General features: G+C 46.7%; 1 protein-coding gene across 1 annotated transcript in view; it reads right to left on the bottom strand.

The window, feature by feature from the left end:
• Positions 1–12,363, bottom strand: part of CACNA1C (calcium voltage-gated channel subunit alpha1 C) — a gene marked incomplete at both ends in the record, with an annotated part of 767,761 nt that overhangs the window by 85,284 nt on the left and 670,114 nt on the right. Inside the window, 5 exons of the mRNA XM_080704956.1 lie at positions 362–469; positions 996–1,083; positions 3,550–3,656; positions 8,294–8,353; positions 9,449–9,578. Of these exons, the coding sequence (XP_080561082.1) occupies positions 362–469; positions 996–1,083; positions 3,550–3,656; positions 8,294–8,353; positions 9,449–9,578 (493 nt within the window). The remainder of the gene's footprint in view (positions 1–361; positions 470–995; positions 1,084–3,549; positions 3,657–8,293; positions 8,354–9,448; positions 9,579–12,363) is intronic.

Genomic DNA, 12,363 nt, shown 5'->3' with positions numbered 1-12,363 from the left:
TGGCCTCAAGCTAGGTGGCGAAGGATGGGCGTGATGCTGTGGATAATAAGTAACTGCTGTGGGTTTTAAGCAAGTGACTGACACAGAGGTTCCAGATGAAGGAAGTCTTTCTCCCCTTTTGGCTAGAAGGAAGGCCAGTGAGCTTCAGGGCCAGCAAAGCTGAGTGGCAGAGTGGAGCCTCCTTCTAGCTCCTCCCTCTTCTGCCTGGAAGCTGGAGTAGGGCCAGGCCGTGGTGGAGATCACTTTCAATGCGAGTCTGACCCAGGATGCTGTCCTCCTTTTGCTGTATCCACCAGTCCCCTTTCCTGGGAATGCTGACGGCTAGGGAAGCAGGCAGGATGGATAAGAGCCAAGACTCTACCTTGAAGAGCTGGACCCCGATGCAGGCGAACATGAACTGCAGCAGCGTGGTGACAATGACGATGTTCCCAATGGTCCGGATGGCCACAAACACACACTGGACCACGTGCTGCAGAGGGAAGAAGGGCGGGGGAAGAGGGCATGGCTTCAGGAGATGCCTGTAGCCTGAACTTCCTTCAGCCAAGCCCTGAGCTTCTCCAGAGAGGTAGAGACTGCCCCTTTTCTACAAGTGGAGGAACCAGGCCAGAAGGGCAAAGCAACCTTCCACATGGTGAGCGATGGAACCCAGGGTCTCCCTTAGGTTCTAAGAGGCTACAGTGGTATCATCCCTACAAACCTCTTGTTTAATAGTGGGAGGCATACATACACCTCAACACCAGCTGGGGGTAATGGATTTGTGCTGAGATCTCCACTATGCAAAATTTTGCTTAGAAACTCAGGCTTTAAAATGGCCACCTCTGTAAATGTTCTGTTCCTGATGGAAACAGGATTGGAAGGGGGAGAAGGGTCTAGGCTCCAACAGGGCAGACAGACACTTGGCCTGACCACCTATCACCTCAGCCAAGCTGCCACCAACCAACAGGCCTATTGATGCTTGCTGGGTGAAGGCTGACCACACAGGTTCACCATCTTACCTTTAGCCCCTTGGCCCTGTTGATGGCTCTCAGGGGCCTGAGCACTCTCAGAACTCGCAAGATCTTCACAACATTGATTGCACTGGACCTAGAAGAGAAGTAGACAGGTGGTAAGTGTCCCTTACTTCTGGCACAACAAGAAATGACATGGGAAGGTGGTGTCCTCATAGGCTAATCCTAGGCAAACTCAAGGAAATGTAGAATCTGCCTAGGGGACTTTTTACTTCGGTCTTTCATCTCTAAGAATAAGAAGTTTGCTTGTGACTCTGAGAATTTTCCTCTGGTGAGTAAATAACACAGAAATAAGTCGGACGGTATGGCCTTGGGTTTGATCTCTAGCGTGGGGGGGGACACCACGAAAAGCAATTCAGCATAAGTCATTAGCAATATAATCCTGAATTAGAGCCCCACTGCTGTCACTTGCCTAACAAGTCACCCAGGACACATTTCCTAACTTTCCTGAGACTCAGTGTCTTCATCTGTAAAATGGGTGGTGATTAGCTCATAAGATTGTTTTGGGGATTAAATGAGAATTTTTTGTGCATCATTTAACAGTGTGCTTGGTACCTATTCTGAAATGAATAAATGGTAGCTTTTATTTCCATGTCTCCCGAAGACTTCATTATACTGAAAGATAAACTACTATCACGGTAGAACTTCAGGCCTTTTGGTTGGCAGTGGTACATGTAGGCAGGGGATTTTGGGGGGTGTTAATCTCCAAACATATATCCCAGGTAGTCGTCCACTGTGCGTGTATATAAATACTCCAAGAAAGAATGGCCTTCACACACACACACACACACACACACACACACACACACACACACACACACACACACACCAGGGATGTCAAGGCCACACCCAAGCTTCTGGAGGCCTCAGGCTGCTGCTGCTCTCTGGCAGAAGGGAGGCAAGAGGGGCACGTTTCTGTACAGCCTCCTCAGCAAGATGCTTAGATGATTTCCAGTTATCTTTTCAACCCAGGTGCAGCTTATAAACCACACTGGTTTGCTGAGCAACTCTGAAGTATGTCCCAATCTTCACTTGCTAACTCTCTGATTAAGGTATCTTCTCAAGCCTTTGGAGAGGAGACCTCCTCACACCTGCCTTGGAACCTAAAAACATACAACACGTTGGCAAGTGCTGATTTAATTCTTCATGGGTCTAGATGATGTGCTCAAGAGGGAGCTAGTAGAAAGATCTGGTTTCTCTGGCTCATGGGTCTTTTATTCTCAAATATTCAAAGGGCAATCCTATCTATCACTGCATCTTTTCCCCCAATTTCACTGGGAGGGAGCCAGTCTGTATTGAATCATAATGCAAAGGATTTAAAGGTCAGACAGGAAAAAAATAAAACAACAACAACAGAATCAAAGCAGGAATTCTTGGTTCAGGATGAACTAATGATTTAACAGTGGTGCTGGGTTAGAATCTAGACCTGGAGGCTTCCAGGCAGATAATGTTGGGTAATATAATTGATACCACAGGCAAGGATCTCACTTTCATGGCCCCCAGCTCGTACTAGAGACTGAACATGAAATGACCTTGGGAAGGCAAACACAGGGCCCTGGGACTTACACCCTTCTTTGGTATGACCTTGAGCAAGTCTGATATCCTGAATGTCAAATATCCTACCTATAAGTTGGTGACAAGGGCACTTGCCCTGCCTACCTCCTAGGAATGTGTGTGTGTGTGTGTGTGTGTGTGTGCGCGTGCGTGTGTATGTGCGATGAAAAAACACATGTATGTGAAAGTGCTTTCAAAATTACAGTGTAAAATAAACATGCTCAGCTGTTAGGATATAGTAGAAACCTGTCATCAGATCCTCTTAGAGCCGAGAAAGATCTGCACAGCTGGCTGTACAGGGGAGTCACCTGAAGAGCTTTCAAAACTCCTGCCCGTACCCCAGTCCAAACACACACACACACAAACAAACAGGCAGGCAAAAACAAACAAACAAACAAACAAACAAACAAACAAGCCACAAGCCAGCTCTGAGGGTGAGATCCAGGCAAATGGCATTTTCAAAAGTTACCCAGGTGATTCCTCTGGGTAGCCAAGATCAAGAATCAGTCCTTTACCTCTCGCTGCCCCTTTCCATCACACACACACACACACACACACACACACACACACACACACACACACACACCAGATACTCTGAGTGAAGAGAGAGAGGCGAGAGGAAAAAAGGGTGGGTGGGCTGCATGGCAGTGGCGGGCTCCTGGCAGCAGTCAAGGGCCCGGGACACGTGGTGGAGGAGGTGAGAAGGTGCCAGGGACCCGTTTCTTTATAATGGGGCCTGGCCCTCCTGCTGTGGCAAAATCCAGACATTTAAACACATTCCCGAGGGCAAACATACCCCAAGCGTCACCTCAGTGAGGACATGGACACAAAGTCAAAGCCACTGTTCTGTGTAACTTCAGAACCCTACTCTGTGCACATCCTCGTCACCCGTGGTGGCCCTGCGGGAGGCTCCCCAGCTGGGGCGGTCCTCCCTGATGCTCGTTGTTGGTTGCATACCCTCATAGTGGGCTGGGGGAGGCCTACTCACTGAATGCCAAAGGAGATGAGGGACACGCTGACCACCAGTAGGTCCAAGATGTTGAAGTAGTTCCGGCAGAAAGAGCCCTTGTGTAGGAAAGCCCCATAAGCAGTCATCTGCAGGGAGGTACAGAGAAACGTGAGCATGAGCGACCCAGTCTAAGCTGCAGAGGCCATTCATACCCGCCCATCCCCCCTTTCCTCCCACAGCACCCCTGGGTCAGGTCCTAAGCCCAAGGGGAACAGGATGGACTGAAGAAGGAGATATGGCGCCAGGGAGAGGGTTCAGAAAACAACCACCAAAAAATTCCCCCAGTTTTGGACGGAGAGTGGCTTCTATTGCTACCAGACCACACCACACCTTTCAGTCCTGTGCTTGAAGCACTTCAGACGGGCCCCGGCGTCCTGCCCCTCTCTAATTTCTCACTGTGCTTCAACACAAGACCACGATGGCTCTAGTCCTGTAGGGCCCTTGGCTGATGTTATTTAGCCTATATTTCCCCTGATGCCCACTTTTCAACTTCCTCTCTAAATTCTCTTACCATCATGGGCAACTAGAATACTAGACAGCTGGGGAAAGGACAGAGCATTCCCAGCACAGTGACCAACTATCCAGGCTTGCCCAGAACTTACCTGCCTTTATTACTTAAAACAGTCCTGCATTCCAGGAAACCCCTCAGTCCAAGGCAAACTGGGACAGACTGGTGCCCAGTAAGAAGTTCTACCAATAACTGTCAATTAGCATCCCTCTACTCTGGCCTCAAATAGTGCTGAGGAGCTATGTCAAATGTCATAAGCTCAGTTTTATTGTTTAGCTTCAAGGCAGCATGTGGAGCCCTGTAAGGACATTCACAAGCTATATATGTTCAGAGGGGCAATGGTATACAGTGGTGAACTTTGAAAGAAAGTTCCAGAGCCAGACCACCTGGTTTCAAATTCCAGCCTTGTATTTTATTTGTGTGGCCTTGAGCAAAATTTTAACTCATCTCTGTGCTTGTCTGAAAATGAGGATGATGATAATATCTACCTTGTAGGGTTGTGGACAGCAACTGGGTAGACACAGATAAAACACAACACTCTCCTTCTCCTAGAGATAGTAAGCACCATGTCACCATCGCTTGGATTTGAATTCTGAATTCTTTCTGCATGAAGGAAGCTGAGTGTCCTCACCTATAACGTGGGGATACTATTACCTGCCTTGGTGAGGCTTACACAGGAAAACAAGGTAAAAGACCTTTGAACACTTTTACAAAAAGAACACGTAAGAAAACAATTATCATTGCAGGACTTGGCTATGATTCCCTCCCTCAGTGTTTGGAGAAAGCTGTGCACTGCAGGTGCCCAACCAATAGCCTTTCCCATTTCACTGACTGAAATTAAGGGCCCATGGGTATCCAGCATAAGGGCTGTAAAAGGCCATGGGCCGTGAAGCACCAGCCAAAGGGAAAAGTTGGAGCTGATGGTTGAGAGGCTCCGTGGTCATCGGGGCCCAGTTTATCTCTTTGGAATCAGAGCACGCCCAGGTGGCCTGTCCTCAGAGCAATTCAAAAGCAAACACGGGGAAACTGGCAAAAAATAGCTCTTGCAACCTAATTCTTTCCATTTATCTCCTGCAGCAGGGGATCACAGGGGACTCAGGCACCTGTGCTCTGCAACAGTTTTTAGAAGCAGGGAGATTATATAAAAGGCTGCAGGGGAATGTAACTACCTATCTTTCCTGGAGTACCCCCATCTGGAAGGCACATCGCCTTGTGTCTTGCTGAAGATCTGGGACCACAGAGACTGGACTCAGGTGGCTTCTGTGGTTCATGTTCACCAAGGACTCCCATGCCTGCAGAAGTGAAGTGCCTTCCACAGTCACCTCACTTTTTTTTTTTTTGGTGGTACTGGGGTTCCTGGAAGCCCTTCAACCTCCGGGCTACACTCCCAGACCTATTTTATATTTTTATTTGGAAACAGGGTCTCTTAAGCCAGCACGTGCGGCTGGCTTCGAACCTGCGTGATCCTCCTGTCTCTGCCTCCCAAGCACGGGGATTACAAGCGTGTGCCACCACACCTGGCCAGCCACCTCACTTTTAAGTTTTAGAGAAGGTGCACAGTCTGATTCCTCCACATTCTGGATTGGATCTCATGAGGTTTTTGCAGAGCTCCAACAGTGTGTACTATGCGTGTGGGAAAAGCATTTCTCAATGGGGAGGCAAAGTGCTAACTTTGGTCTGGTCAGGGAACCCTAAAAGGAGATCGACCCTTCAGAAAGTATGTGTGTGCATGTAGGGTGGGGTAAAGGTCATCCAGCAGGCCAGAGCCAGAGGAAGAGTGGTCATGGGAGAAAGGACAAGTGGGGTAGGACTGAGAAAGGAAGCACTTGTCTGGAAATCATCTATGGCATTCAGGGCCTCAGGAAAGGGCATGTTCAGGAACCAGTGCAAGGTATCCTCCTTCTATCCTGTTTTGCTGATTGCCACCCACCTCATCCTTCCTTCCTAAATGTTCTAGGTCATTATCCAGGCAAGACCTATTGCCAGGTATTTCCATCCCGAGGAGAGAAAAGGGCAGACATAGGCTCCCTAACTCTCTGAACTGGAGGGATGATGCTTCTCTCCAGCCCCAGGCAATCACTATCTCTCCCTTCTAGAAATTAGATGTGTCTTTGCTCATCTCATTTCTGTGCATTGCTCCCATTGCTGCTTTCTCCCTCTTCTATGTGTCAGTCCTTTTCATAGTAAGCCAACTGGTGTGGTCCTACATGCCTTTGTTTTTCAAGGCCAAACTGCCCCGGGTCCTTCCAAGGTTCCTTACAGTAAATGAGCCCTGTGGACAGCCATGGCTGCCTTGGGTTGGTACAAGGCTGGACCTTCAGGCTGGGCAGAGAGACCCAGTGGAGAGGAAGTTCAGGAAGTGTACTGGGCATTGGGGATGATATTCAGAAGCAGTGAGCACAAAAGAGACCAGAAGAAGAAGAGGGAGGAAGGAGAGGGAAGGGCCTTGCCATGACAATGCTTGCAGAGAGCCTTTCACTTCCGCTTGTATGGCAACCTTGAAGGGGAAATGGCACCATTGAAATCCACAAGGGAAGCTCTGTAGGGGCGTCCTGAGAAGGGGGCCTCAGAGCTTTCCTTATCCTGGGAAAGGGTGTGTGTGTGCCTCCCTCAGTTTGGAGTCCACGGGAAAAGCAACTCTCCAAGAAAAAGGGTTTCCCAATGGTCATCTTAATGCCACTGTATGATTCTTGGTTCCCACTCCCTGCTCCAGGAACTGGGGCTTCATCAGGCCTACTCTCCCCAAGCAGAAAAGAAAATCCTTAGCAACACCCTTGGTAAGTGGCAGAAGCTAGGGTCTGCATAACTGGGCCTCTGGGGCACAAGTACCTCGTGGCAGGCACAGAAACTGCCTGACTCAAATTGTATCTGGATGCAAAGAAATGTCATGTCCATTAAAGGGTTGGGCAATGATGGGACTTCATCAGGAAGGGAAGGGTCTGCAGCTGCCAGTGGCACACAGTTGGGGTGGTCATCAGCTGTGTCAGCCTCAGTGATAGGCAAAGAGGGGGTCCCCATGGCAAACATCCCAGGAAAATGATGCTCTGTCCAAAGCCTGTGCTGAGCTTGGGGTAAGTGTAAAATTGACTCCTCATCCAGAGAAACACCCCTTACCCAAGGTTGCAGAGCTCACACTCCCTTCCCAGGCTGACTAGTATAGTGATACATTGGTTTAGAGACTCAAGAAGTATACTGAAAAAATTGTAGAAATGGCCTCCCTCTTCCCAGTGTTGTTCATATCTGGGCTAAATGTGTTTTTAGGATAACTACGTGGTAGCAGGTCTGCAGAAATGAGCTGAGGAAGCAGCAGGCAAGGATGGCCTGGGTGCTCAAGCTCCTTCCAACACTGGTCCTTACTTCCTGTGCTTAGCTCTCCAATACAGATCTCTTTTCCCAGTGCTTGGTGCAAGGACAATGTAGCAAAAGTTCCCAGCAGATAACTGAAGGGTCAGAGTAATCTATAGTTGTCTGCTGAAAGGCCACGGTTGGGAGACTGGCTCCCAATCCTGCATCAGGCCCATGATTATTTTTATGTGGCCTCAACTCCAGCTTAGCCCCGATATTTGCTGCAAGCTCTAGGACGGTGTTGACGGACATCCAAACAGAGCGGCCCAAGCAATTCCTTCACACCCCAGAGCTTTCCCACATCTAGAGTTTGTGTGGTGTTTCCTCTGAGCAGGATAGAAGGACAATCCTAAGAGGGCTCAGTCATCAATGGACTGGAGATGGTGCGTGTGTGCTGGGCAGTGCTGATGGCCACAGTACCAGCCAGTGAGGGGCCAATACCAGTGGCGACAACCAGAACTGCTTCCTGGTGGCCAGAGATGAGGGTCAGCAGTCCAGGGGGTTCTTATGGCTGCTGAACTTGGGAAAAGCGCATAGCACAAAGTAAGGGGCACTAATTCTTCTTCCAATTGCAAGGGCAAAAGTAAAAAAGCGCTAAGGAAGAAAGAAATGAGTTGCCAGACAGCAGAGACAGACAAAGGAAGAGAGAGAGGTGCAGTGCTCAGGATGCATTACCTTAAGGATAATTTCTAATGTAAAGATACTAGTGAAGACATAGTCTGCATTGCCTAGGATCTGAAAAATAAGCATAATTGGATTAGTGGCTCTGAGAGTGAACCCGACACCAACAGGAGCATGTGTGTTAGCGACAGACAGCAGCAGAGAGCGAGGGAAGGAGGAAGAGGAGGAGAGGGGGCCACGGGCCTTTACCTTCAGAGCGATTTCAATGGTGAAAATGGTAGTAAAAACAATATCAAAATAAAACAGAATCTGCAAAACAAAAAGAACAGGGTGGGGATGAGGTAGGGAAGGGAGAAAAGCAGGGCGGGAGGCGAGGTCAGGGAATGTTCACCAGAAAAGGAACCACACTTCAAACAAGACGCAGATCACATTATGCAGCCTTTCCACGTGCAGACAAATGGAAAGGACTTGGGAGACAAATGTTAGAGACTCAACACTGGACTCCCACGTGGGCTAGCAGAGGGCTCAGGAGGGAGCCCCAGACAGGGAGGGAACGCTGGGGTAGGCCTCAGCTGGTGCTGGGTCTAGGCAGCGTCTGGTTTGATGCTTTTTTCATTAACTCAATTTACTTACAAACCCAAATCAAACCAATAGGGTGTCTGTCAAACATGCAGAAAATTAGGTTGATTTTTATTGCAGGGGATTCAAAATGTTATCACATGGATGGAAGGGGCATGCCCCCAGGTCCTCCTAGGCTGAGGATAGGCTATTGTATTTCATGGATCAGAAGTAGGGATGATACCTGATAACCTTAGTAAAACAGTTTGGACCAAACAGGCTCCAGAACCATGAACACTTTGACATAGGTATGGCTTCAGATCATTTCTTTGCCCATCTGGGTTGGGATTTTGTAAAATTATTGAGATATAGAAATTTTTATTATAGCCTTTAATGTCATTCAGCAGAGCCTTGGGTGGTTCTCCAAATTTAGATTTGTTCTACAGAAGACCATCAAAGCTCTCCACTCCATAGGGCCTGCCTTATTATTGACACCTATCTGCCAAAGCTCCCCTTCTGGTCAGAGTACATTGAGAGAAAGGCAGAAAGTTAGAGGCGACAATTCACTAAGTTTCCAGGGTGACAGAGCTTCCTGGGGGAACATTCATATGCAATGAAAGGCCTGACTTTACAATCATCAAACCAGACTGCGGCAGCTGGGTAAATGTTCTCTCACTTGCTGTCAGTCCAGGATGGGTTTCTATCAAAGCCCTAACTTCTCAAAGAAATGTTTATTGTGCATCTGATTGTGAGATTTGCAAGTGGGCCCTTCTGAATGATGAGGTCAGTAATGGAAGCTGGTCATACTCCCAGGAGGAAGGGGTGAGAATGGAAGGGAATACATACATGGTTCCTGAAGGAGGAATGCTGGACGGGGTCCTCAGCAGCCAGGGAAATGCTACTGAGAAGAATGAAGAAGAGGATCAGGTTGGTGAAAATCGTGTCATTGACAATGCGGTGGCACTGCAGGCGGAACCTAAACAGGAAGGAGTAGAGAAGGAGAAAGACGGTCAGGAGAGATAAGGGACACTGCTCCACAGCTCCTGAGCTCTCAGGAATGATCTCCCCAGTTTCGTCCACAAGCTTGCTAAAGGTGCGTGCTGGTTTGGAGAGTGGCATTCTCAGGCTGAAATCTTCCTGCTGCTGGGTAATGATAGCTGTTCCCCCATTCCATGATGAACACTTCTACAGAACTTAGATCTGAAGCACTTTCCAGGCAGCAACCTTTGATATTTTGGAAGGTTACATCCGAGACATCAGGAGTCTCTGGATTTTCAAATGCTGATGTGACAACAACAACAAGCTTTTGTTCGGAGACTTTTCCCCATCACTGTGGGAAAAATCACTTTATGAGGTCTACTTCAAAGTTTTCTACACAAGGATTAATGGAGCTACCTGGAGATATGTATGTTGAGAAGCCAGCATATACAGGAGCTAGGTGATTTGTTCCTGTGTAGTAGCTTCAAGTACACAACTCAATTCTACATTTCAGTACAATGCCAAAGAACTACCTATTTGGATCTGTAGGAATTTAATGCCTAGGGCATATTATACACTGTCTCATCTTGACAACAGCTCAGAAAGGGAAGTATAGCTATTATTATTACCTTCAATTCACAGATAACAACACTGAAACCCCAGGAGGAAAGGCTTGCCCAGAGCCTGCATTGTTGGGGAGTTGGGGCTTGGCCTCAGGCCTTCAGACTTTTGCTATTAGCATTATGTTGACTAAATGCTCTAAAAGATTTTCTTGATGCATAAATATCAAGTCATGGGAAGACCAAACTCTCTAAGAAAATTCTGGTTTCATGAAAATGAGGAAAGGTCTGCAAGGATCATCCACTTCAAATCAGCATGAATATTAACAAACTAGCCGGGCGTGGTGGTGCACACTTGTAATCCCCGCTCTTGGGAGGCTGAGACAGGAGGATCGCGCAGGTTAAAAGCCAGCCATGCTGGCTTAAGAGACCCTGTTTACAAATAAAAATATAAAATAGGTCTGGGAGTGTAGCCTGGAGGTAGAAGGGTTTCCAGGAACCCCAGTACCACCAAAAAAAAAAAAAAAAAAAAAAAGAAAATTAACAAACGAATCCACTAACCAACCAACTAGTCAACCAACTCACTCACCCATTGACCTGAGGTCTGAGTATGGGCAGCCAGGAAGAAAGCCAGGAATGGAAGAGCTGCCTGAGTCCAGATACACATATCAGCATTGCTGTCAGTATTTGAATTTCAAGTGAGTCTTATGATGGGGCTGGGGAGCCTATGACTCAGGCTGAGCTAATAACCTCAAGGGGGCATCAGAAATAAAGCATCTCCAACTCTAGTTTAGATTCTCAGGAATCTCACTAATAAAAAGATCATCAAACACAAAAAGTCAATCCCTATTAAATGTCAAGGTCATTCCTCACAGAGCTAGAAATACCAGTCCTAAAATTCATATGGAAAAACAAAAGATCCAGAATAACCAAAGCAATTCTCTGCAATAAGAACCATGTGGAGGCATCACAATTCCTGACTTCGAATTATACTACAGAGCTATAGCAATAAGAATAGCATGGTATTGGTACAACAACAAACACAGAGACCAATGGAACATAATAGAAGATACAGAAACAAATCCACACACTTATAGCCAACTGATTTTCAACAAAGGTGCCAAAATCATAAGGAGAAAGGCAGCCTTTTCAACCAATGGTTTTGGCAAAACTAGTTATCCAGTTGTAGAAAAATGGAATTAAACCCTAACCTCTAACCCTGCACAAGAGTCAAATTAAGATGAAACAAAGACCTGAAAATAGATCACAGGCTTTTAAAATACTAGAAGAGGACTTAGGATGAACACTCCAACGTATAGAGACTGGCAGAAACTTCCTCAATAAGACCCCCAAAGCATAAGAAATTAAAATGAGAATTAATAAGTGGGACAGCATTAAATTAAGAAGTTTCTCCTGCAGAAAAGACCATCAAGAACTTTGAGAGAAGACAGAATGAGGAAAGATTTTTGTAAACTATTCCTCTGATAAAGGACCAATATCTAGACTACACAAAGAACTTAAAAATCTTAACACTAAAAGAAAAAAGAAAAAACCTTTGCTGGGCATGGTGGCCCTGTGTTCAATCCCCAGTACCACAAAATAAATAAATAAAAATGATTAAATTAAAAATAACTCAATCAATCAGAAAAATGAGCAAGTAAACTAAACAGACACTTCACAAAAGATTAAGCAAAAGTGGCCAATAAATACATGAAAAAAATGTTTGATATCATTAGTAGTCAGAGAGATGCAAATCAAAACTACACTAAGATTTTCATCTAACTCAAATAGAATGATAATCATAAAAATACAGATAATAATAAATGCTGATGAGGATATGGGAAAATGGAAACTTTTATACATTGTTATTTGGACTGCAACTTAGTGTAGTCATTTTGGACATCAGTGTGGAGGTTCCTTAGAAGACTGGGAATGGGGCCGGGCGTGGTGGCGCACGCTTGTAATCCCCGCGCTTGGGAGGCGGAGACAGGAGGATCGCACAGGTTCGAAGCCAGCCGCGCTGGCGTAAGAGACCCTGTTTCAAAAATATAAAATAGGTCTGGGAGTGTAGCCCAGAGGTAGAAGGGCTTCCAGGAACCCCAGTACCACCAAAAAAAAAAAAAAAAAAAAAAAGACTGGGAATGGGGGCGGTGGTGAATTGGCTCAGACCCCCCCATGCCATTCTGGCATGGGGCTGTAACTATCTTCTGTATTTCTGTCTTT

This window comes from Muscardinus avellanarius, assembly GCF_963383645.1.
Source record: "Muscardinus avellanarius genome assembly, chromosome: 11".
Taxonomy (NCBI): Eukaryota; Metazoa; Chordata; class Mammalia; order Rodentia; family Gliridae; genus Muscardinus; species Muscardinus avellanarius.
Note: the sequence above shows the minus strand (reverse complement) of the source record. Positions and strands in the feature narration are given on the sequence as shown.